General features: G+C 35.4%; 1 protein-coding gene across 6 annotated transcripts in view; it reads right to left on the bottom strand.

The window, feature by feature from the left end:
• The window catches only part of FAM135A (family with sequence similarity 135 member A), a 79,568-nt gene that overhangs the window by 13,288 nt on the left and 39,651 nt on the right, over nucleotides 1-26,629 (bottom strand). For 4 of the 6 annotated variants that reach the window (XR_010997060.1, XM_068183762.1, XM_068183759.1 and 1 more), the window contains 13 exons: nucleotides 26,283-26,362; nucleotides 21,990-22,132; nucleotides 21,804-21,874; nucleotides 21,316-21,489; nucleotides 18,864-18,990; nucleotides 18,349-18,502; nucleotides 15,472-15,549; nucleotides 13,463-13,512; nucleotides 11,460-11,615; nucleotides 5,675-5,748; nucleotides 5,229-5,383; nucleotides 2,680-4,984; nucleotides 509-669 (listed from right to left, as the gene is read on the bottom strand). Coding sequence is in view for 5 of the 6 variants with exons in the window: in XM_068183760.1 (XP_068039861.1) it covers nucleotides 509-669; nucleotides 2,680-4,984; nucleotides 5,229-5,383; nucleotides 5,675-5,748; nucleotides 11,460-11,615; nucleotides 13,463-13,512; nucleotides 15,472-15,549; nucleotides 18,349-18,502; nucleotides 18,864-18,990; nucleotides 21,316-21,489; nucleotides 21,804-21,874; nucleotides 21,990-22,132; nucleotides 26,283-26,362 (3,728 nt within the window). In the remaining variant the exon portion in view is untranslated. The remainder of the gene's footprint in view (nucleotides 1-508; nucleotides 670-2,679; nucleotides 4,985-5,228; nucleotides 5,384-5,674; nucleotides 5,749-11,459; nucleotides 11,616-13,462; nucleotides 13,513-15,471; nucleotides 15,550-18,348; nucleotides 18,503-18,863; nucleotides 18,991-21,315; nucleotides 21,490-21,803; nucleotides 21,875-21,989; nucleotides 22,133-26,282; nucleotides 26,363-26,629) is intronic. The other 2 variants (XM_068183761.1, XM_068183763.1) reach the window with 1 other exon arrangement.

The following is a 26,629-nucleotide window of genomic DNA, read 5'->3' as shown; positions in this document are numbered from 1 at the left end:
AGACTCTGCTCCGAGCAAGGAAACTGAACAACAAAATATTCAGTAATCCCCTTCACCCTCAACCACACTGTGATTCAGTGACTTAACCTTTTAAAACCTTATAAATACTTGACTGTGTTTTACATGTACTGTTTCTTTTTCCTAACAAGATACACATATTTCATTTTTCTTGACAACACAGCAATTCTAAAGAAAACAGTTTTGTCAGTAACTCCATTCTATTACCACAACATGGACAAATTCCTTTATGACATAAAAAACTGAAAGATGCACCTGATGTGAACTATGGCATTAAATACTCTGCAGGGAAGTTTTATTAAAGAAAGAGAATTCTTAATTTAAAAGATTTTATGGAACACATTGTCAAATGTAGCAGTACAATGTCAGGTTCCCATTTCCCTCCAGTCAACCTATTTCAGGTGTTCAATTCAGAGTCTGAATGACCAAAGCTAAATCTCACTGGTAATCTGAACTGCTTTCTTGTACAGTATCACATTTCTCAGCATACCATCTAGGCCATGGACACAAACTATAAGATGTACTCCTTCTTCTGAACACTCCTCATCTTCCATACTGAAATAAGGTATTGAAGAAGCCAGTTTGAAAACATCACTATACATAAATCCAGGAAGTTTAAGTTGCCTCAATTCTTCTTTAGCCTGTAGGAAACTGGAACAAAAAAATACTTGTACATTTACTATTGCTAGATAAATGTGGGGTCTTCCAGGATACAGTTTTCTACTGTCATTTTGTTTGTATTCTATGTAATTAATATGAAGGAAAATATATTTATCAAATTACTATTTTCACAAAATAAGCCATTTCCTCAGAACATTTTACTGCAGATTCCTACAGCCCCTTTTCCTCTGTAACAAAAGCATATCTCAAGCTCTACACTCTTCTCTCCTTTGATTATCCTTTCAAACTCTCAAGTATTTCTGAAACCACTGAAGATGCTGGGTTCATTGTGGTCTTGAGCAAGCAACAGCTTTGTTTCCATGCAATAAAAAATTATAGAAATTATAACCAGTTGGAAGTCAAGGTAAAAATTTTCAATGACTTTTGATAATTCTTGCCAAGCCTATTTCTTAGGTCAGAAGAGAGCTGGAATCAGTGCTGTAATGTCTCACCATAAGGTTCCTGTGGTAGGCTGAAAAACTGACACTTGCTTCTGAAACAGCCAGATCCAGACTTCTGATCTTCTACCTATTCTATGAAGGCATAGACTATAAGGTTTTTAATAGCCGAGATCCTCACATGCTAGGAGCTCCTTGTGTTCCTTCCTCTCTTTCTTCCACTTCGCTTAGTTTTTGTGCATGGCCTTCCTAATTGCATATCAGTTTCCCTGCAGCACATAAAGCTTTATGCTTCCTTATGCTTCCTTAATCCATCTGTTCTGCTTGATCCCTTACAGCGTCATGCTGTACTCCATCCTCTTCTGCCTGCTCACTGTTTCCCTCCCATTCTACCTTTTGTTCTCTGTTTCCCCAGCTTTATCTTTAGCTCATTCTTCACTAACTGGCAGGAGCAGGCCTCAGTGAAGTCAGCCTGAACAGAAACCACTGCTGACAGCTGCTTTTATCACTCTGCAACAGAAGCTACTTGAGTTTGTACTCAAGGCATGTTTCCTAAACACACCAAGGGTGGTTCTTTATGGAGCAGATCATACCCTCTGGATTCACAGCTATCTCATATTCCAGGGGACTCTGCTTCTCCCATGGCCAAGTCCTTGATTTTATTCCAAGTTCGCTTTTATTGTTACAGATCAGCCTGAGTAGTCTCTGATCCTCATTCTTCCCATTCCACACCAGTATCACTGTACAGTATTTCAGAAACTACTTTTCTGGCCACTTCTAACATGTTTTCCCCCACATGACTGCTTACCCCTTCTTTCTGTTCTCAAGCTGCTTTTCACAAACTATCTGGTCTTCTATCTCTTCCACCTGATCAGCATTTGTTTCTGCCTCTCTTTTAAATTTTCTTTTCTCTCACAGCAACATTTTAGTTCCAATACAACACATAAGCTGCTGCTTCACATGTTTATTTAGCAGCAGGAGTTTACCAGGGAAACTCCTATGTTTGCAGCAAGAAGAGGTAAAATCTGGGATCCTTGATGTTCCTCTAAATTTGGCTTTCCTGGTCTCCAAACTGCAGTGTAATTTAAAACACTGTGGTCTCCGAGGTGTTACATTTTTGATATTTGAAGTTACGATTTAAAAATAAGGCCATTACCATAGCTTGCATTACACATTTGCTTCACTTAGCTAATCTGATGTACAACCAGTTACACAATGTTTTTGGATTTATGTTTTTGAAGTCAAAGCATATTTTCCCAAGCTAGCTATTTTAACAATTTCCATTTCATAAAACACCATTTTTATGCTCAGTATCCTTTACAACATCATTCTTCAGCTGGATGATTATTTTTTAAATGTAACAAAGAAAAATCCTGTTTTACTTGTTTTTCGAACCACATGAAATGACAAGGTAACTTAGAGAAGGGTAGTGCTAAGACACTTTCTATCTGAACATCTAGAACATGCTGTTACTTGGGCATGCAGAATTCAGAAGCCACAGTTCTGGGGCATTCTACAGCCCAATCATATTTCTTTTTCCCCTTCTCTATTATATTAACATAGTTTCTAAAAGTAAAAAGCTTGTTTTAAAACAATCACTTACGCTAACATCTGAGGTTTTGGGGAGCTTTCATACCAGGAAACAGCTGAAGCTGAGCTGTAGGATGTGCTGCCTGGCTGTTGTGTAATTGCATCAGATTTATTCTTTGAAGAAGAGGTAGCATTGCAGGGAGAGTCCCTCAGAGAAGAAGGGAAAGACAAACAACCAGGAGTACAGACAGGGGGCACAGTCATTATGTCTTGCAGGTGTCCACTGTCAATCATTTCAGATCTCAGGGCTCTCTCTTCTGCTAAGCCATGATCTCGGTCAGCACTGCATGCTCCATCTAATATACTATAATCAGTTTCTTCATAATACCCATTTTCAATCATTTCTTGATCCTCCTCTTCTTCCTCATCTTGTTGGGAAGAACAAATAATTTGTTTCTCATATGCTTCCTTTTGAGGGCTAACAGGATTGCTGTTGTCCATAGGCCAAATATCTGAAATATCTGTGCTGCTTCGAGAGCCAAAATAGTTTTCAACGAGCCCTTGCTTTACCATGTCAGCACTACCAGCTGGAGAAGGATTATCTGTACCAGTTTCACTTTTTGCTCCTGACAGTTCTTCAGTTGTGCCCTTAAATTCTAAAGGGTCATTATTTTTTCCTTTGTTTGTTTTTTTTACCACTGCATTTACAGATGAAGAACCTGAAACAGCAGATGGCTCACCCAAACAAGTTGTTTCCAAACACAACTTAACTGTTTCCTCTGTAGCTCTAGGATGCCTTTCAAGGTCCTGAGGGTCCTTGCATGTTGTGCCAGGGCCTGTTTGTGGGCTGCAACTTTCCACATCAGTAGGTGTGTCCTCATCTGAAGCAACCAAGTGTAACAGACCTTTTTCTCCTGAGAGTGAGGAATGTATAGACACAGTTTTGTTATCCAAGTGCCCTGAATACACAACAAGCTGTTGCTGCAAATTGGTGTTTGATGTTTTACTGTCATCACATTTTGGCAAGTCAACTGCTCCTAGATCCAATACTGTTTTGCTGTCACTTAGCTGGCATTCAGGTACAACAGACATCTTTGAATTCTCATCAGGTGACAGCTCATCATCATCTGAAGGCAGTGAATTTATGGATGTCAGGGATGACTGTATTTCACTTACAGCACTTGTACTCTCAGTGCAATGGCTTTCGATTGTGTTTTTTATTGCACAGTCTGGTTTTAGTAAAGGCTGAGGAAATGCTCTTTCACCATTGTGTGCACTTTGTCCATGAATATTTTCAAAAACATGATCAGGGTTGGGGTGAGTTGCAAAAGAACTCGGTTCACTTTCTACACCTGAATCTGAAAATCTAGAAGAGGCATATGTCACACTAACATCTGGTAATTTAGTCATGTCTCCACTTGCAGAGATTTGACTTTCTTTTGTTGAAAGAGTAGGTGGATTGCTTTTCATTTTTGTCAAGATGTCACTGGTATGCTGGCAGTTTCTCTCATGGACCTCTTCCTTTTCAATCGTGGGTTCCTGTTCTCTCAAACTCAATTTATTTCCAGATTCTAAAGACTGAACATTGGGTGTCAGCAAATTATCTTCGTGCACTTCTTCTTGCGGAATCTTAGCCCATGATCCAGTGTGAGCCACTCCTTTCTCCTCTTCATAAAGATTCTTATTACTTGGTTTGACCTCAGTTGTCCTGACTCCTGAGGAAGCTGGATGACCCCTGTGACAACCTTCAAGTATACCTCTGTGTTGTAAAGCACTGTCTGCTTGAACAGTTCCAGAACCAGTCTGGGAGATAGTCAGTCTATCAAAAATAGCCTCATTTTCACAGTGCACAGGACTACTTGGACCTGGTTGGTCACCTTCAATCTTGACAGCCATTTCATCACATGGCAACAATGGAAGGTCTCTTCGAGTTATTTGCCTGATGCAGGCCTTTGTATCACATGGAATTCCACTTACTCCAGGGTCCAGCCCTTCATTAGCACTGTATGAAGGCTCTCCATCTAACCTTCTACAGGCATTTTCCAGTGCTGCACTTATCAAACATTTGTATCCTACTAACACCACAGAGTCCTTTGAGTTCTGTTTTACGACTTTTTTTGTGTTTTCAGCTTTCATTGTTTTTATGAGCTTAGCAACCTTAGCTTTGGATTTATTTGTATCTTCATTTTTCCCTTTGAAGGTTTTTGTTAGCATCTTTTCAGCTTCTGAATGCCAAAAGACAGAGGCACCAGCAGGTCTCATTTTCAGTTCTGGGCTACTAAAACCAGCAACGAAACCTTCTTCAGCTTCTAATTTATCCAGTTTATTGGACTCTGCCCTTGGAACACTCTGAGCTACCAACCAGGGTACATCCAAATCTTTCGCAGAAAAGGGGGGAAAAGAGAAAGTATGTTTACCATAAGATTGTGCAGATAAGTGATGCTATAACACACTAACAATTACAGAATTTTACACATCCTCAAAACTCAAGCTAAACCCCCATATCCTATCAAATAAATGTAGTCATTTAAAGCCAGCAAGAAATTTGTAAAAAAACCCTCAAGTTTTACATAATTTTGCTAATTTCTTCAAAAAGGAAATTGTTCTGTGAGCTGTGTTTACCTTCAGTAATTGAATCTAAATACCGATCTTCAAAGATAATAGGCAAGGAGTTCATATCTCCATCTAATTCACTGCATTCAATAGGGAGGGGTGGAAGAGAACTGCAGAAGGAAATGTTTTTGATAGCTGCACACACCTGTAGATGACTTTGAGCACTGAAAAAAGGAAGCAGTCCTCCATGAAAAAAACAGAACTATTTATTTTTACATTAACAGAAATTACCAACAGTTTAATTCATTGTAGTAGGCGCTTTTCTAGTAATTAACTATTAATAGCTTGATTATTTAATAACTTCTTATATAACTACCAGTAGTTTAAATCTATATTGAGAACAAAAGTTTCCCTTGAATTTCTTATGTACTTTTGCAATGCTACTTCAACACAACAGAAACTATACAGTAACAGTACTACATGCTATATACTGTGGCATTTCAAAGGCTACTCACTGTAGTTCTTGAAAGGCAAGAGCAGCTTGCCTAGGATGCTCAAAGCAAAAGAATGCTTCAGCAAATCTGCGCACCTGCAAGATCCAAATGAAGGCAGAGGTTATTTTACCTTACAAATAATTTTAACAATCCACCAGCATTCCTATGCATCAATGTTGTATCATTTGTATGTATAGTACAGACAGTTACTTTTTTTTTTAGATGTTCATTCTGGATAAGTGACACAGACAAGACTAGTGACTGAAACAATTTTAATTTGTCCTCTGGATAACTGGGAATTATATTAGACTCAACTGCCTGCTGAAAATTTTATTTCAAATAAATCAGGCATCCAAATCAGGCACAAATAATAACACACAAAAATATTAGTGGGATTTTTGATTGGAAGAAAGGAAATCACTGGTCAATTCACACTTCTGAATGAGCCTGTTCAACTCACACTTCTGAAGCAGAAACCCATTAGATATTCTGCAGTCTCAAACTACAGAGGAGTGTTTCAAACTTTCTGTAAGTACCCTCTAGACCACAGTAAACTACTGTGCAAAAGAATCTTTGGTTTGCAAAGATTTCAGCTGGAAATGATGAAGACAGTAACAGAATGTACATTAATTATAAGCACTGCATTAAAGACTTAATTTTATGTTTGAGGTCAATAAACAATACAATACTGAAGTGGTATTTAGTAACACATGGGAGTATATTTTTTTACCATCAAATGTGTTAAACCATCAATATTTTACCATCAAATACATGCTAAAATAGAGAATATGAATTATACAGCAATTTGCTGAAAACATAATCAATGTATTGAAAATATAGGATCTAGAAACCCCAAAGGTTTTGTACAAGATTTCTCGCATTTCCAATATTCTACATAAATATTAATTTAATCAATATGCATTTTATTTTTGCAACTGCCAAATTACCTGCATCTAAAAAAAGCAAACCAAAGAGAATGTGCTCTGCAATGGTTGTTGGCAACAGCTTGTTTGTTAACATTAACTTGGTTGTATCAATTTAAACAAAACTTCTATCCCACTTAGAGAATTACATGCTAGTCTTCCAAATCCATAATTTATTTATCAAGTGCTTCCTGACCTCCTACAGCTTTATTTCTTCAATATACTCTGGGTCTTCCTCTTAAATGATGCAACTTCCTGAACAAATTGTGGGAGTTTTCAGCGTGAAACTAGCAACAAGTGTGAAGACCTAGTTCAGTTCCCTCAGCTCTCTCACTCAGAGCTACAGCCAGCATCTGCACCCATCCTGAGCACAAACATGGCTGAAAATCTTGTCCATGAACTGGCAAACATCAGACTTTCAGAACCACATTAATTTTGTTCAGAGATAAGAACTTGCATGGGAGTTCATTTTCCCTCCTGATACACGGCCCACTATACTTTTAGAGAGTACCACTTGGATGAAGTTCTGTAGCTTCTACACTTTTTTGTTTTCTTAATACAAGAAGAGCTGAGGAAAAAATTTTCCCTAGGTGCTTAAGAAAAAACCCAATCCTAAATCACAAACATTTTACCCCCAATCTCTAACTTGCAATCAAAACAGAAAATCCTGTCCCAACCTCCCAGAATTCATTGTACTGTATTACATGAAATTAATCTTAGTCATAACATCATCTCTGAACAGTCATGGAAAATGCTTTTAAGTAAAAAGAAACCACTAAATTCAGCAGTTTCTTGTAAGTGCAACTTCCACTCTTGCCAGAACTCAATTTGCTTTCTTTCAGAATTTGTTGTTAGGAGTTTATACATACACATGCGGGATTAGATTTGATGTTCCCAAGTAATTTGCTGCATTTTCCCAGCTGGCTTTTCTAAACAGACATCTACCTTGCAAATATATGATTTTTTCTAAGCTAATCCCTACCCTTTCCCCCAGAAAGGGGGGACTATTGTTATACAACAGACTTAACAGATAATTTTACTGCTTAAAAACTAGATTTTAGAACAATTGATGATGAACAGTGGACATTATAATTTTAAATTAAGCAATTTTAAAATTATTTAAAGATCCTAATCAATCAGGTTACAGGAACATTGCCAAATTAGTAGATGTCTATGGTATATGTCAAGAAAAGGGCACACAGCTGTTTCCCAGGAAGCAAGTAAGGTAGTTTTGAGTTTACATGTGAGAACTTCACCATATAAAGTAACTGGAGTTATATGGAGAGTAGATCTTTAGAATACTGCACTCTCTCCAACTGAAGAGGAAGGCATTTTTTTATCTGCAATAAATCCCATTTGCAATTAAGTAATTTCAGTGCTTGTGAAGAAAATCTCAATACCAGCTCCAGACAGCTCCACATAGAATAGAAACAGTATAAAACTAGTAGAAAGCAAGCTCCTAAAGCACATAAGTCTTTATTAGTGACAGAAAAGAACCCAAATCAACAGGAGTTTATTATGTTTAATAGGTGTTTAACTTACTGAAGGACTGAGGCACTTGCTAGGACACTGTTAAATAGGCTCTGCAGAACCAGAGTGACTGCCAGCTCTGTTAGTGACGCAGGAACCACTGACTTGGGCTGACTCAACAAGGACTTTGCAGGAGGAAGTTGCAGCTGTTACTCCTAATCTCTAGACTTCCCAGAGGCATGGTTTTTATGATCCTCCCAATGTAAACAGAAGAACTGTGTATAAAAACTGCTGTGGAATACATATTGTGTGTCTGCATATTTATTAATGGCAATCAGAGATCTTAGTGTTCAGCTCTCCTATTTTAGGACTAATCAAACTGAAAGAAATAATTTTGGAAGAATTTATTCAGACCTACCAGAAGATGTCACTACAGAATAAAGAGATGAACTAGTTTAGTGTTCAAATGTTTTGTAATATAAAATAACACTTTCTGAGCAGTTTTTTTCAATAAAATACATTTGTAAACTGTATCAGGTTGATCAGTATGATCCATGTAGTAGATGGATGTTCAATTTTAAAGTGTTCCTTACTTCTTAATGTAGTGCTTTTCCAAGTATTTGAAAATAGTTAAATATTGAAACACTTAAGTAAACACAAGTAAAACGATTAAAATAGTAATTTCAATACTTGAACAACTCTTCAGCAGAAATACCTGGTTTATAAACATCTGTGCAAAGAGGGTGAAAGTCATTTGACCAAATAGAAGTCATTTGACCAGGTGGCAGGCCTTTCTAGGGGGTATTTTAACACAAGTATCTTAACCACTCAGATTAATCACTCCCTAAATGTGTTCATTCATAAACATTCCCAGGGAGAAATTTCCTGTGGAAGGTATAGTCTGGAAATATTGCAAGAAGAAAAGATAAAATGAGATTTAGCATCCAGTAGTGAACACATGAAAGTATCCATTTCCAAAATAAAAAGGTTTCTTATTCCAGAAAGGACAGGTTAAGTCTCTTAAGAGGAGAATTAGTGGGTCACCTTCAGCCTGAAGGAAAGGAAGCTCAGGGGAGACTTTATTACTCTCTACAACTACCTGAAAAGAGGTTGTAGCCAGGTGGGAATTGGTCCCTTCTGCCATGTCCCAGGTGAAGACAAGAGGAAATGGCCTTAAGTTGTGTCAGGGGAGGTCTAGGTTGGATATTAGGATTTTTTTTTTCACAGAAGGAGTTGTAAAGTATTGGAACAGACTGCCCAGGGAAGTGGTGGAATCGCCATCTGTGGGAGCATTCAAAATACATCTGGATACGGCACATGGGCATCTGGTTTAGTGCTGAATGCGATGGTGCTGGGTTGATCGTTGGACTTGAACTTAAAGGTCTTTTCCAACCTTAACAATTCCATTCAATTCCATGACATATAGTCTCCAAAGAGAAGAATTAGTAGATCATCTTTTAAATATCAACAAAATCCAATAACCAGAAAGCCTGCATCACTTGGTATGTGCATAATGGCTCCAGTGGAACATGATCATCAATGCAGATTTCCCGAGGTATGTTTATACAATCCCTCTGAATATAAATTCTCAAGAGGTTATTAATAAAAGTTACAATTTATTATATTAAGCACTGCAAAACAAGATCCTCCAAAACAACAACTGAACATACTCTCAGAAAACATAGGGCTGAAATTTAGCATCTCTTTTTAATTTAAAGATTTACTGAATTTATGGATTGTGAGTTCCTGCTCTACTGCCACAAGGGAAGCCCAGTGAACAACGGTTTCTTATACATATTTTAATTTCATATATTTGCAAAGTATTCACACAAACTCAAATCATCTTGCAGTGCAGAAAACAAGTGTCCATTTAAAAATGAAGTAATATCACATTGCTGGTTCTATCTAACTTGGCTCAGGTAAAAATCCCTTCTCAATGCTTTATTATGCAATTCTTACAGAGTCAGCTTGCTTGCTTTCTGCTATCAGGCACTAAATAAAAATGTAATTTTTGGATTACCCATGCCTTGCATCTCCTCTCCAGTCTTTGATTGATTATAGATATCCACAAAGTACAGAGACAGATAACAAAAGGAGTGAGCATAACAGCAACTCAAAATCACACAGGCCATGCAGATATGAAATCAAGTTATACTATATCTTTTTCATAGGGAGGAAGGCGACTCTTATTTGAATTTTTTTTTTCAAACTGGAAAGCATCACAGAAATATGTGCATTATCTCAATTATCTTAATATGTGCATTATCTCAATTCCCATAGTATAATTAAATACTTTGATTTATACTCCCTAAAACAATTGCAGGAAAATTCAACAATTAAAGCATTTATGAGATATGGAGGATGACTGATATCACAGATTTTAAAAGAACCACATTTAAGAAGACAAATACATAATCATTAGCAGTGTCTTTTCTGGAGCAGTAAAATTAATATATTAATTCTTTCTTTGGTTTTATTAAATATAAATTTGTACAAACAGTAACATACCAACAGCTGAATGCAAATGCAGGTTAAATGAAACAGTATTCTTGTTTCATACCTTCCACCAGTTAACTTGAGGGACACCCGTATTTATACAAAAATCACAGAAAGGTAAGTAAGATTCATAGACAATAAAATTACACCTTTCTTATGGCTAGCACATCAAACAAATAACCCTTACAGTCTTTCTGAAAGATTCCATTTATTCTCCACAACAGGCTAGTTCCACAACCATAATATCCTCACTAAACAATGTGATTTATCAAGTAAGAGTAATGTTTTAGTCCATACTCGATTATATTTCACTATGGGAAAGAGCACTGCTGTGGTTCTTCTTGCAGAGAGCCCACAGCAATTGCACACACCCATAGAGAGACCAACAGCACTACAGATGTGTTAGTGTACACGCACACATAATCACTGGCCAGATCATTTCACATACACTTCTTTTACAAAATTCCATGTAAAAGACTTTTCAAAACTTATTAACATCACAGATTCTTAATTCAGAAAGAAATACACTTTGTTTATGATGTAAGCAGGCAGCCTATATGCAGCAGAGAAGTAAAATGTAGGGTGGGCACTAGACATGGCTCCCACAGAAAATACATCAGTCTGCACAAATATATGTTATTCCACAGCCTGCAATCTGCCTTCTGAACTGCATTTCTTATTCAAAAGAACAGTGAATTACTTGGTTCGTAAACATAAATAATATGTTTTATGCATTATATTCCAACATAATACATTATATACAAGGTAACAAATGAAATGCAACAGCTCCCTTTACAATTCCAACCAGCTTTCCAAAATATAAATAGAAAAATGGTAATCTGGAGTCTGATTTTGATAAACATTAGCATATCACTGTGTCCCAGTAAGCGTATGAAGGTCCCTGGGTCAATACTTACTCTTAATGTGTGATGCTCTTGTGCTAGCAAAGCTGTGACCTCTTCTTGTAAGGTAATGACCTCCAGAAACTGCCCCCAGAGAGCCATCAGAAGTGAACAAAGCTGAGCAAGATTCATATTTATAAGTTCTGCCAGTTCATCAGGATTTTCCATTTTCTGAAGTCAGGAAAAAATATTTACACGATTCACTAATTAAACCATAATGTACATACAGGAATAATAATAAAAAATATACTTTATCTTAGCGGGAATTTTAATTTAAAAAGCAACTTCCAAATGAGAACTGTTTCAACTAAGTATCAAAACTGGATGTCCTGAAGTTACCTCAAACCAAGACACTGGATCAATATATGTTAAAACAGTAATAGATTATTTTATGTTGTATTAAATATTGTCCCATTTCTTTTTAGAGTAAGGACTCCTGTCCAAAAATTAAAGCAATAATTCCACTTATGGCAAAGATAAGTGAGTTCAACTCTTGTATTTTCTAACATATAAAAATACTGTGTGCCTGAAAGGAAGAGGAATCAGGAAACCAAAAAGTGACACTTGCTACGTTAGTCTAACTTTTATAAAATCATATGAATTTCATAAAGATATCTCCATTTCAGAATAGTTATAACTCACAATAACCTTTATAAAAAGCTATATATCTACATACATTTTATGCATAGTCAGGAAGCAGTGTTATAGCACAGGCTTCCTAGAACCAGATCATACCAAGACAAATTTGGTGTGAAACAAGTTTTGCTTTCTTTACAACACACTGTAATCCTGTGATACAGTCCCACAGAAATTGTAGATAGCTAGGCTTATGCTCCCTGACATTTTAGAAAATAACACAGTTTTTCAGAAACTCATTGTAGGTCTGTAAGACACTAAGGCAATGGGTTTAAAATTAAAATATAGTAAAGAACCACCTCTAGCAATATTACAGAGCTAGTATAAAAAAGGACGGGGAATACAGAAACACCAACTTAACCAATAATAAGAGAAATAACAGAAACTTTTGACAAGAATCGTACAAAACAGAATGAAGAAAACAGAAAATGTTTAGCAAGCTAAAGGAGAAACTAACAAATTCAGAGAAGCTATGAAAATATAAAAACTATGTGAATACATAAAATACGATTATTAGTTGCCCATAGAGAGTTAGCAATGCTGAATTTCTCTCCAGTTATACAAATTACATCCTTTTAAAGGCCATATTACATTTTCTTGCAGTTATACTACTACTGCAGTAACTAAAGGTGAGCTTCTAAGCCAGCAAAGGGTGGATAAACTTTCAAAAAGTTTTAAAACCTGTCCTTTAGACTTTGCCATGACCAAGAAATCAATTATTCAGCTGGGGCTAGTTCTGACTAAGGAGAGAGATGGGGAGACAAATCTAAGCCATTTAAAGTAGACAGTGTTTCCTTAAGAATATAGGGAAAACAGGAAAAGGAGACAGCATCAGAACAAGTACTTTTAGATGAGGGGATGACATACAGAATTTCCTCTTGTAAAACTTACTACTTCTTGATTTTGCATCATTGTTATTTGATACCATCAAATCCCAAAAAATCAAATTATAACTGCAGAAAAGTCAAAGTGTGATTTTTATACAAGTATATATATATATATATATATATATATAAAAATAATAAGATATATTATAATATTTATATATATAAACATTATAATATAATAAGATATATTATTTTATTATAATATTATATTATAATATAATATATTGTATTATTATATATTTATACCTTTCTAAACTTTTGTTTTCATGATACAAATAGTTACACAGCTACCACTGACACACCAGATCAGCAGTTCAATTTTGGTGTCAGTTGCACAATTTCTCTTTGTAGGAAGAGTTTAAATAAGTGCTGGGAAAAAACATAGATGCTGTCATCCCTGAAACAAACAGTTTATTCCCAAGTAGCATATAAAATCAGCACATTCTATTTTTATAGTTATTTCACTTATTTAATACATGAAAAAAAGCCCTGTACCTTGACTTCTTCACACAATTCTGTGAGACGAATTTCTACATCTATGTTTTCTGGAAAGATGAGAGGACATACCCATGAGTAATGTACTTTCGAAGTTGCAGAGTGAAACAAATTATCTCACAAAACAATTTTAAGACATGAAAAAAAGTTCATCAAATAAAACTTCAAGACATATTAAATGCCACAGTTATTAAGTAAACTATAAACTTCCATTAAAATTCTTATAGCAATTTCTGAGACTGAGGACAGGACATAATTAAGAAAAAAGAATTTGCAATTATCTTGATTGCTTATCATGATACCTTGTCCAGGACAGCAATTTTCCATTGAAAATTAAATTTGAAAATACTGTTGTTTAGATCATACAGTTTTCAGATTGTCCACTGATATACAGCAGCAATGTCATCATTTAAAACCAAAGTAATACAATTCCTTTTCTATAAGATTTTCTAGAGAAGCCTTATTCCCATATAATTTTTCTAAATGTATATAATCTACAAGATACATGAATATAAATACAAATCTTTAGTCGTATGAGGATTTTTTTTAGTTAATAAAACTGATTTTTAAGCAATCTCTCAGTAGTCCAATGTTAAGAGCAATTTAATCTAACAGCTTAAACAGCAGCTTAAACTAGATCTGAACCTTGAATGACTCATTTATGAAGAGAACAGATATATTCCTTCATGAAGATGTTTTTCCTTGTTAAACAGCCCTGTTTACTCCGGGGGATTTGATAAATCAAATAATAATTTGGTATTATGTTTAATTTCCTTCTGCATCTGAAGTATGAGTAATAAGGGAACAATTAATAAACCCTAAAATTGCCTGTAACAAGAATTTGTATTTCATTTTTGAAACACAGTATTAAGGAGAAAAATGTCCAATATTTCTTGAAAACACACAGCAACAAAATATGCCTTGAAAGCCCCAACAGTAACTTCAGGGTATGGATAATGAACAAAGGTTTACAGAACAGCAACAGTGTGTATACTGAACTTCTCTTTAATTATGTCACCTATACTTGGTAAGTATATATTGATTTTGAACTAACAGCATTTATCATGCTTAGGTTTGAACTTAATGCCACACAAATTAACTCACAGAACACAAAGTTCTGAGAAAAAAAAAGCAAATTGCAGAAATGTATGTTGTTCTCAGAAGCAAACTGACAAAAGTTGTTTAAAGAAACTACCTGTACCTTTTGTTAAACAGCACTTCATGATAATTTTTCTGATGCTATATTAAAAAAGAGAAGACAGAATAGAGCTAACACAACACAAAAGGAAATTAAGCACTAATATTCAATAGCAGTAATGTTAACCCAGCAAACATCTGATGCAATTTTGCTGGCTCTGCAGAAAACCAGTTTGGTTTCCTTTTTATATTAAATGCAAAACACACTTATAGTTGATTAAAATATTGACCTGCTATTCTATCCTTTTCCTAGCAGAAACTTCCTTGTGCTTAAACAGCTCTGTAATCTTTTGTCCAGCATCAAGCCCACACTGACTCTCCAGAGGGAGGACTGGCCCATGTACATATGGACAAATGCACCCTAAACAATGATAATGCCTTGTGTAGTGTTTAGAAGAATTAAGTCTTGAGATACCAGAAGGAATCTGAAAGATTTCTCAGAAACAAAAGGCATTAATTATCTTTAATTAGCTAAAAATCATGAGTCTGTGTTGCATTAAATGAAGCTATAATTTTAAACTATTTTTAAATGTTGAAGACTGTCTGAACTTTCATTCATTTTTGTTTAGTATAGTAGAACAACACTAAGCCAAAAAACAGCAATGATGTCTCATTTTATCATCTACACTCAGCCTAAAATTTAGTAGCTCAATTTTGCAGACTTCAGAGTTCAACATATTTTTACTATGGCTGAATACTGAATTTGTTTCTTTCTACAAAAGGAGTAACATTTTATATCATTAATAAGACTATAATATTTTATAATATCAATAACAATCTGAGGGATTATATCACCTGCTTTGGAAACATACCTAGGTAGGCGAATCTCTGGGTTCGTGGATATTTTCTTCTGAGAAGGCGTTCATAAAGGACCTGCATGCTGGCCTTGGCTAGTTACAGGGATTGTACACACATGACTAGTTACTACACTCCTTTCTTTCACCTGTGATTTATTATTTGCCTTAAAGTTAGTAAAAGAGCTTATTGCTAGCCTAGCAATTAGTGCAGTTAGATCAGTACAGGAAAACATATCAATTTAGTGTAGTTTCTAGATTAAGTATCACTTGTGATACACATTAAGATAGTGTAGATAAATTTTTTATTTCCTGAAACCAGTAATATTTAAATGCTCAATTACAGTTATAGAGTCCAACAGCTGTCTTCACATGCAAATCTGTGCCTTGTGTTAAAATTTTATGACAGAGAAATAGCAAAGCAAACAGAAGAAGCAAAATTAAAGAGAGAATAATTTTATCTTAAACAAAAAAGTGATGATTTTGAAGTTTAAACAGGACTGGATATTCTCTTCTGCAATGCCCATTTAAACTTCACAGACAAAATATCCACTATAAAAAAGTTCATTTACTTTAAAAATTAAAAAAAGGTGCAAATTACAATTGTGTACTTTGTGAAGTCCAGTGAACCTCAATTTCTTTACAGAAACTTAATTTCTTTACAGAAACTTAGCAGAAACATAGCTTTTTTTGTTAACTGCTGATGGATTTTAGAAACATTAGTGTTAATGGTAGGTATTATTTTTCATAAGCAAAATGTGAGTAATAATTAAAGCTTACATTATTAGTACTTTTTATTATACCAATTGTCCCAATCAATGTATAAACAAAACAACCAAAATAAATGAAAAAGATATTTATAAATATGAAAAAAACAAGTAATTATAGCAGAGACTTAAAAAATAAAAATAAAAAATTAAACCCCCAGGAAACAAACTGTCAGAAGACTATGTACAACGAATGTTAAATCCAAGTTGTAATTTTCTCTTCAGATATTTATTGTGACCATTTCTGTTCAAAATTACAATCCTAAAGGTAAGCTAAATTACCCATATAGATGAGAAAAGGTCTGATTCAAGCTCCACTGAAGTTTGTGAGTGATTTTGGTGACTTCAATGTGGTTGAAAGATACAACCCAATACTGCATGGCCAGTATGCAACTCAATGACTGCTTTTTTTCTATTAAATATATAGTTTGAAGGAATGTTTTAGGGGTACTGAAGATCATACCTGAAACATTTAAATATTTAATCTAAGCCTATCCTTAGAACAACAACAGTGCCATCAAACTCTATATATTGAGCTGGTAAAGCAAATCCAGAGAAGGGCAAGACTGGTGAAGGGTCTGGAGCACAAGTCTTGTGAGGAGTGCAAAGGGAGCTGGGGTTCTTCAACCTGGAGAAAAGGAGAAGGCTCAGGGGAGATCTTACTGATCTTCTACAACTGCCTGAAAGGAGGTGTAGCCAGGTGGGGGTCAGCCTCTTCTCCCAGGTAAGAGGAAATGGTCTCAAGTTGTACTAGATGGGGCTTATATTGGATATCAAGAAAACTTTCTCCACTGAAAGGGTGGTCAGGCATTGGAACAGCCTGCCCAGGGAAGTGGTGGAGTCACCATCCCTGGAAGCATTCTAAAGGCATCTGGATGTGACACCTGGGAGATGTGGTTTAGTGGGGAACATGGTGTTGCTGGCTTAATTGTTGGACTTCATGATCTTTAGGAGTCTTTTCCAACCTAAATGACCCTCTCATTCTATGATTTGGGAAAAAGTGTATTTTCACCTTACAAGGAAGACTAGGAGTTGAGTCACTCCTTTAATAAGGTGTTTCCCTCCATATCAAAATTAAGATAACTGACAGAAAAATGTAGCAGTAACTGTAGCAGTATTTTTGCTTCTATAAAGAAAGTACCTCAGTTTCTAGTATTTTTCTATGGACAGATTTGTCATACGCTCCCTGATTTTTTTTCCACCAAAAATAGCTTTGTATTTTGTAATAAAGAAGTGAAACATTCTTTCTTTGAATCACTAACTGACCACATCACACTTTAAAAATATCTTTCATATCTCAATTACCAACCTTAGTGTTTCACTGTGCTTAGTTTTGACACTGGTAAGAATAAACAATACAAAAATCAGTAAGTATTGTCTACAATCCATATAAATGCCAAATGATCTTTTTTTTTCTTTAGTAGAACATGACTAAAAAAAAAATATGTGGTTGCTGAAGAAAAAGTCTGAATCATTGTTTACAATGCCAGTGTATTTTCCTTTCTTACTTCCACTGCTCTTCTAGTTCACAAATCAAGGTTAGGCTCTCTAATAGATCTTCATTCTACAGAAAAGGAATGTACACGTACATTTCCATACATTACATGTAATACATTTGCAGTTACTTTTATCACATGTGGTTATAGCTAGAAGTCTTCACAGCAACTAAGCCTGTTTAAAAAGTTAAACTACAAACTAAGCCAGCAGCAATTTTTTCTTGTAGGTCTTTTTTATTGTAAGTTTTCAGTGAAATATTCTTCTCAAAGCTTACAGAATTTAGATTTTTGTACAAATATGCAATGTTTCCTTACAACAAAGAAATGTAGTGCACTACTTGTATTAGGAGCTTCTCTAACTTTCTCATCACTAAACACAGTAATTTGAAATAAGAACAAATCAAGACCAAGAAGAAAAAATATATTTTCATAGATTAAGACTGTTATCTCCTTATTTTATTAGAGATGAGATAGTACTTGTTCCTTTGTTTTTCTTTAGTTATTAAATTTCAGATCAGTTTAAGCAAAAAACCATTTTAGATATGAGATATGCCATCAATGACAGTTTAATCTAGAAGAGGTCTTAATAAACATTCACAAGAAAGTGTTATGTTTTATGAAATAGAACATACCTAGTTCAATTCGGTGTGAAGAGGGGAGATCCTTGGTTATCGTAATGAAATATCTATGTAACCCTTTGAAAGCAAGCAGCAAAGTGGCACAAAGTGTATAGTGGAAATTATAAGCATGGCTGAGGAAAGACTCTGAAACAACAAAACTGCAACCCTAGAATAAAAAAGAAAAGGCACATACTTATTTTGTGTAATAAATGAAGTGTTAGCAGAATGGCTATAAAGATAAGCAACTGCCTCTTTTCACAAACTTGATCCACATTTTTGTAATTTTCAATGGATTGCAAGACATTAAAAAATGAGGTCAAACACTTAATATTGTAAGCTTCCTATAATTACATTGCTGAAGCAGGTAACATAGTCTTTTGGAACAATTTTTCTCATTTCCCTTTTCACATGCCACCCCAAAACAACTTTAACAAAGTTTATTCTTTATCAAATAATATCCCTGCAGAAAAGATAAAATTCACACCTCCCAAAAGAACACAAAATTTTAAACTGATATATAATCTTACGTCTGCTGATAATTGTTTTGTGTAGTTATTGCCAAAGACCACACTTTCAAGAGAAGGAATCACAGAGTCCCTGTTTTGTGCTGGTGCATTCCTGTTCAACCACGTATTCTTCACTGGGCGAGGAAAACTGCAAAAAGCACAAATGAACTGATAATCTGAACATACTGTTCCTCATTACTTCCAATGCAAATTTCAATTAATTTAAACAATATTCCTGAAAGTTTAAGCCGGGAAGATAAATTTTGAACTATAACAGGTATGAAGCATTCTTTTTCTGTGGATTTTGCTGTGAGGATGTAACCTCTTAAAAGTGAAGCAGTAGCAGGAAGTTGAAAGCTGTTAGACAAACTGACATTGCTGTTTTCCTAAAGGATGCCTGACCTCTGCCTGCTGAGGAGGAGATACTATCCTGAACTCCTGGAAGAACAGAGCATCCTGCAACAGTAGCCTTGTGATAAAAACTAGGAAAGATGAATGAAGAATGAATGAATGCAGAAAGTGGAGACTATTAGATAACAGGCAGAAATAAGCAATTATGGGTTAAAGAAAAGTGTAGGTTATACAGGAGTCCAGGGCTGTACCCAAGTAGAATTATCCTTTCAAGGGAAGTGTTAACACTGGCTGTTCACAACAGAAGGTGAATCTGAATGCTACTCAGAAGAAGAAAACACTCAAAAAGTAGCCACCCCTAGGAAAGGAAGAGATGTCAATGATGTGAGCATGATCCAAACAGAAGACCAAACTGTCACCCATGAAAGCCTAAAGGACAAAGAGCAGTGACATCTGCAATTCTCAGGTTTTTCAGAAAGAAGCGTTCCAGAAAAGTGAGCCAGATATGGATACAGCAACCATCAAGTATTTGCTACATGGGGGAGCTCAGCTGAAATAAAACACTGTAGATTTTAAAGTTTCGTCCTCTCCCCATCATAAAGGACAACTTGAATGCTTTTAATAATTTTGTGAACACAGCAAAACCTTACTCTCAAGATAACAAAAGCAACATAGAAGTTGCTGTTTTGTTTCAGTATCTCCTTACACAAACTGTATCAAGCTGAGGTTTAAATAGTGTTATTGTATCACTTGAAAAGCCAGGAGCAGAAGAAAAATGCACAGCAAAGATTTTTCTCAAATTTACTCCAACTCAGATTTACTGCAACTTTTAAAAAAGGTCAGTAGAGGCAAATATGTTTCTGACCAAAAATTAGTATCAAAACCTGGTTTTCATTTTCTAACAAATTATCAATATAGGTTAAATGCCTGAATCTCACTTGTGGGACAGTGTGATCATGTACATTTTACATACATGATGCTATTTTAAGTGCATTAAAAAGTGAATTTAAGTGCATTTATGAGATAAGGTCTTCAACAACAACAATTCCCACCTTCTCAGTACTTGTTTCTCTCCCATGTAAGGCTGAGCCATCTCTTCAGATATGTTAGATCATTTACTATATAACCACGCCTAAAACGCATCACCAAAACAATTCAAACCAACTTGCAGGGGGGAAAAAACCCATGAAAGCCAGCTGAATCCTCCAAACCAGTACAGCCCTACAGCACAGAACAGCTGTCTAACGTACACAGAGATAATGCTTTCCATGATGTGAAGACAGGCAGAAGGAGTGGGAGTACTAGAAGCTAAAGGTCTGGGCATTTATAGCACAGACTGGACTTGAATATGAGGAAACTTGAGGGCAGTAGCATGGAGTTTTTGAAGACCATGAAAGAAGGAAAAGATAGATACAGTAAAAAAAAGTGTGCAAAGAATACTTCATATGTGTAACTTGACTGTACTTAACTTTTTTCACACAGAGAGAGATGCAAAGTAAACAGAGATTGCAAAGGTTGATACAACTAAATTAAATACAAAGGCTCCAATAAAAATTAGCCAAAATCTTTTTAAAATAGAAAAGTAAATTCTCCAGTTCCATTTACTGAATAAAATGGTAAATGCATCATTTGCAGACATCTCTGTTATTCTAGTAGTAACCAAAAATTGTGCAGATAATTAACAGAAGGCACCCTATTTTTATTAACAGCAGCTATTTCAGTCACTGTGTACAGTGTGCAGATCTTCCTGATTAAAAAAAAATCATAAATATTTATACATATAAATATACACATATAAATATAGATATTTATACATTCCTCCACTTCTCTGGCCTTGGGCATTCTCTCTCTTCTACACTACACACTCTTATTTCTAATTTAAAAACCCTCAAATTTGTTTCAGATAATTTTAAAAACAATAAGTTTCTCATCCCTCTGGGCCCTGACTTCCAAAATCACATGGAATTATAGAAATTATAATAATTATATAAAATTATAGAAAATTACAATTATAGAAAACAATACTGTCCATAGACTTAACTCCTTCCTAATTATTCTGGTTTTATAACATTTCCATTTGGACATTCAAGAATCTATTTGCATTTTATTAGCGAGAAATTACCTTATTAATGGCTGATGCAGAGCAACCAAAGAAGCATGGACTATAACCGATATGACAGAAAGGTGGAAATAATCAAACATAACATTGACGTAATGATGAAGGCCCTGGTGTAGGTTAAAGTGCAACTTTAAAGTTCGGCTACTAATTGGCTGTAGTGTGCTCAGGTCATCTGGTCTAAAAAGAAATCAACAGAACAACATACAATTAGAACAATCATATTTAAAGTACAAATTATTAATAACTGACACAAACAGCAATTTATTGTAAGTTCATACTTTGGAACACAATGGCATCTCCCCCAAAGGAAAAAAAATAGAATGAGACAAACCAGTTATGAAATTTTTAAGAGACTTCAGCATTAGATTTCTTTTTTACCATCATTTATGTCTAATGTGAACACACTACACGTATAAATAATACAGATTTAAACAGATAAGGGAGTTAAACTATATTCTTGCTTTAATGAAATCTTCTATATTTAAACTTACGAGTAGTCTGTATCCGTGAAGTGTAAATCTAATGTTAGCAGAAAATTCATTTCATTAAGCGACTCCTCAATCTACAAAGAAATTATAGAAGCATGAAATCTTTCAGGTCCATTATTTGTACTAATTCAAATTGTACATTAAAAAGCCTAAATTATCTGAATATAGTGAATTTGAACAGCAGATTACCTTCCTCTCATCTAACAGCATTTTTATTTTGAAAAGCATCACATCATTCACAGAAACTTCCTCATTTTTGTAAAGAATCTGAAATGTTTTACTGCAAACTATATTGTCATGGACTGAAGCAGGAAAGGCAAGATCTGTTGCACCTGAAGAGAGAAACAAGTATTAATATAACTGGAAAACTCAGAGCAGCTAATAAGTGGAACTATCATTTCCATAAGTTTCATGATGACTATTAAAACTGTAACAGTATCAGTAATGTAAATGGTTTTCTTTTCAGTCAGCAACTGATGAAATTTGAAGGGGTACATTTTGTTTCAAAGAAACACTGTCAATATTTTTAATATAATTTACTTTTAACACAAGTTCTAAAGAGTTTTTGCTTTGTTACAAACTGAAGACATTCTAGGCATCAAAAATTGCAATAAAAATCCTGAATTCTGTATTGTTTCATCTAGCATTCAGGTTAATTTGAGATTTTAACCACACTGAAAACAAAATTACCTACAGATGAGGCAAAGAGGTTAAATGACATATACCACTCCACTGAATTAATTGGGAACAGAGATCGTTTGTTCTTTCTTTCGAGATCTTTGCATCCTACTCAGGCCAAACTAATTCTGAGCTTATCACCTGATCTGCGCATGCAATGTGACACTTCAAAGGCCACACATCACAAAGAGTTCAGGAAAGTGTGATAAATGGTTGGGGAATCTTTTGCTGAAAAAAAATGTTAAAAGACTTGCAGAAGAAATGAGAAAGGGAATGATTTAAAACAGTCATTGAGGAAATATTTATCATAATAGCAAAGGATTATCACACAGGAAGTATCACGATGGGTACTATCCTCTGAAAAAAAACTAAAAGAAGTTGGAACTTGGAAAGAACAGAAGTAACAGAAATACTGACACTTATAACTTCTCTTAAAAAATGGCTCAATAGCATCATCTTCCAAGACAAAGTGTCTTAGAAATTGTGTAAATGAAGGCATAAAATATTTTTTAAAATTCTTTTGACTCTTTTTAATAACTTACTTCAAAGGAATCCACAAGAGGAAAAATAATCTGCAGTTTACAGTCTACGGTTTTGGGGCCTCTGATAGAATATGTTTGCCCTTGGCAAATGTTCCCACTCTTAGTAACATCTTAATTCAAATTCTCTTCAGAAATGTACAAATACTGGGTTTTGCTGAAGTGTTTTCATACATATCATCAGTTGAGGTGTCCTGGACAAAGTGCTTACAAAGGCTGAATCATTACAGTGTAATTCCCCTATGAATAACGCCACTTTCAGCTTACATCCATCTGTGTCATCTGTTACAGCTGAAGGGCAGAGCAGGTATGGTTTCACTTGGCACATAATCTGATATAACTGCACAGCATCAGCAAAAGGGATCTCCCACTCCTGTCTGAAACAAAAGAAGTAATGGAGACAAATGGCTGAGGTCCCACTTCCTCTGCAGTGTCCAACCTGAGTTACAGGCCCCAGCTCTGCTGACCTCAGTGTAACACAAACTTGCACCCCCAGAAGAGAGAGAGGACCTGCAGAGCAAATGCTGAGTCAGGAACAGGCTGAGCCACTTCCACATGGGGAGCAAGGTCTCACATATGTGGGGTCATCAAGGCAGAACTGCTGGTTTTTAAATCAGTGCTGCACTGACTGGCCAGGACTACGCCTAAGCTTCTACCCATACAAAAGGCTGTTTCCACAACAGAGGAGAAAAAAAAGTGGGATTTTTTCACTCTTGCATATAAATGACATATTTACTCTTACATATTTCTTACTCTTGCATATAAATTTACTAGATTTACATTTATACCTATATATTTATTGATTTGTATTTTACAAGATAATTTACTCTTGCATCATAAAACCAGACATCTCATTCCTTCCTACTCTGCCTTAGCTGTTTTTTCTCCCCCCTTTTTTTCTCTGAAAAACAGTGATGAATTTTTGAGAGAAGGGAGAATTCAGAACATCCTCAAATCTGAAGCAACCTCATAAAGGCTAAAAATACATGTTTTTCTTTTCATTTTCTACAGCACAACTACATCTTCCTTCAAATTACAAGTATAATAAAAGACCTTCACAAGACTGGAGCTAAAGCAAGTAAATTGCCCTATCATATCTGTAATGACACTCATGCTGTGTCCCAAGCAGTTCTCATAAACTACTAAAAGATGTGGGAAATAGAAGTGGAAAAAAATACTTATTTAAATTAATGAAGGGCTGCATGAAGAGCTGGGCAAGGGGTGAAAGGAGATGCAAATGAACTGGAAAAAGAGGAAAAACTTAAAGACTGTGTATCTGACTTGGGAAAATAAAAGGAGGAGAGAGATCAAACAAATAGTCTGTAGGAGAGGGGAAAACACAGCCAAAGTAAGGAAACTGTGGATAACTTGTGGATGACTTGTGCAGAGTCCAGGGAGAACTAGCAGGCAAAATTTCTTGGGGAGGAGTGGGAAAATCATGACATGACAAAGCTAATAGGATTTAAAATAGGCAAGTATGAGAAAGACTGAAAAGAGAGGAAAGTACAGAAAGAAGCACCTGATCAATACAGGACACCATTCTCAAGAGTGGGAGCTGTGGGGATCCTGACCAGCCTCCTCTGTGACCAGCAAGCAACATTTTCACACAGTGAATCAGCACTGTGCTACTCTTTGCTGAGACCAATAGCAGCTATTTTCTACACACAACAGTAGCCTCGGGAATTACTATCAGCTATTCCTCCTCCTGGAGCAGGAGGGCTGCATGTGAGCCTACAGCATCCAGCTCTGCTAAATCAAGCAAGTGGCTAAATGGAAATGAAAAGCAGAGGTTCTCGGCAAGACCTAGCACTACTATGTCCACGAGAAGGACAAACTAACCCCCTTTCACTGACCAGCCTGTACCTTTCCTTCTGCTTTGTTGTGGGACAAACATCATCAGTATCTACCCAAAAAACCACACTGAGAAATTGATCTAAAAAGGGCCCCAGTTTTTGGGTTTGAAGGGGTTTGGGTTTTTTGTAAAGTGGTTTGGGTTTTTTGTCAGCTGAATGAGCTCCCCAGCTGAGTTCCCAGACCAAATCAGACTTGTGTCAACAACACACAGAGCAATATGAAGTTAAGACAGAGTGGCCAGGGGAATCAAGTGCTGGTATTTTTCTTCTTTGTCAGAACTGCTGATCTAAACTCACACCGAACTGCTGTCTTAACGTTTATACCCTTTATGCCTAGTAACAAGAAACAAGAGCTAACACATTTGTCACAATTTACTAACAAGACTGTGGCTTTCTGAAAAAATAACCTAAGACCATTCAAAAATATACCACGAAATGGAAAAAAATTTCAATTTTTTTTCCAGCAGTATCAATTATATTATTTGGTGTCACTCCTCAAAGTATGTTTTACTGAAGGATGTTTACCAGACCCAAATTCTCTAAACTTTGCCTTTGAAGTGGAATAATCTTGGCTCATCAGAACTATTAATTTATCTCACACAAATCCAAGAAATATTTAGGAAGCTTGACCAAAACCCGGTATCTACATTGTTGTTGTACTTGGAGCTACTTTCAAAATAGCCTCAAAAATCTGGGATAGTTACATCCTATCACATTTTCTCAGGCTGTATTAAGTTCTTCTTCCTTGAAATTCCTGTAATTCCACATAACATTTGAAAATTGAATTAATTTTTTGCTTTTCACATTTTAACACCATGCTGAGGTATGGCCCACACAGAATAAGGTGAGCCCAAACAGTTTCCTCTGGATTTAGTTTGCCTGGACATAGAAATCAAAAGTGAATGACAGGCTTACAAAAGAAAAAAAGATAAGGGAATTCTGTTCAGGGGGTTAAATCAATTTTCAAGTATACTACTAGAGAACAGCAGAGTAAGTTTGAAAACTGCATCCTTTCCAAGTGTTCTCTTCAGAAAAAGAATGGGCTTATCAATCTGTGTAAGAGTCAGTATCTGAAATTCTCCATTGCTTTCAGATATCTACTTAGATCTGCCCTTGGTCATCCTAGCCTGAAACATGGAAAAGACTGAGCTATCAGCGGAAAAAACCAAAAAGCACTCATATAAAGGAATCACCATGTTTTGCTACCAGTAAAGACAATCAGCAGATGAAAAACAGTAACACAAATTCTGTAATCAACTTTTAAGTCCCATTGGTAAGAAAAAGATATATTTGCATTGTGTTAGTAACAAAAACACATCTGCATTAGTTATAAAAATATACGACAAAAGTGTAATTCCTCAATTAGCAAGGCAAGATAATGACCTAATTTACTGAAAAGTTTTTACACTTACCAGTCCCATGTAGCAAACTAGCTTCCAATATGTGTGGAATTCTTGGAGGAATTTTCATAGACGCACGAATCTGGTAAAAGCTAAAGCAAAAGACAGTGATTTGGAACAGTTGTGCTATAGTACATCTCATTTACCATATACAGATATATTGACAAAGGCAAGAATGGATAATGGGAAAGAGGAACAGATCAAGGAAGTCTATAAAGCTTAATACTGTCCTCCTTGACCCTTATCTTGTTATATATTTTTTTTAATTATTGACTAAAGTAGTAGTCTGTCGTGGTTTGACATGGAAGTGATTTTTTCAGAAAGTTGGGTCAAACCAATCAGTGGTCAAGTTTGGATAT

Source organism: Anomalospiza imberbis, chromosome 3 (assembly GCF_031753505.1).
Source record: "Anomalospiza imberbis isolate Cuckoo-Finch-1a 21T00152 chromosome 3, ASM3175350v1, whole genome shotgun sequence".
NCBI classification, from domain to species: domain Eukaryota; kingdom Metazoa; phylum Chordata; class Aves; order Passeriformes; family Viduidae; genus Anomalospiza; species Anomalospiza imberbis.
This window is presented reverse-complemented; position numbering and strand designations above follow the sequence as displayed.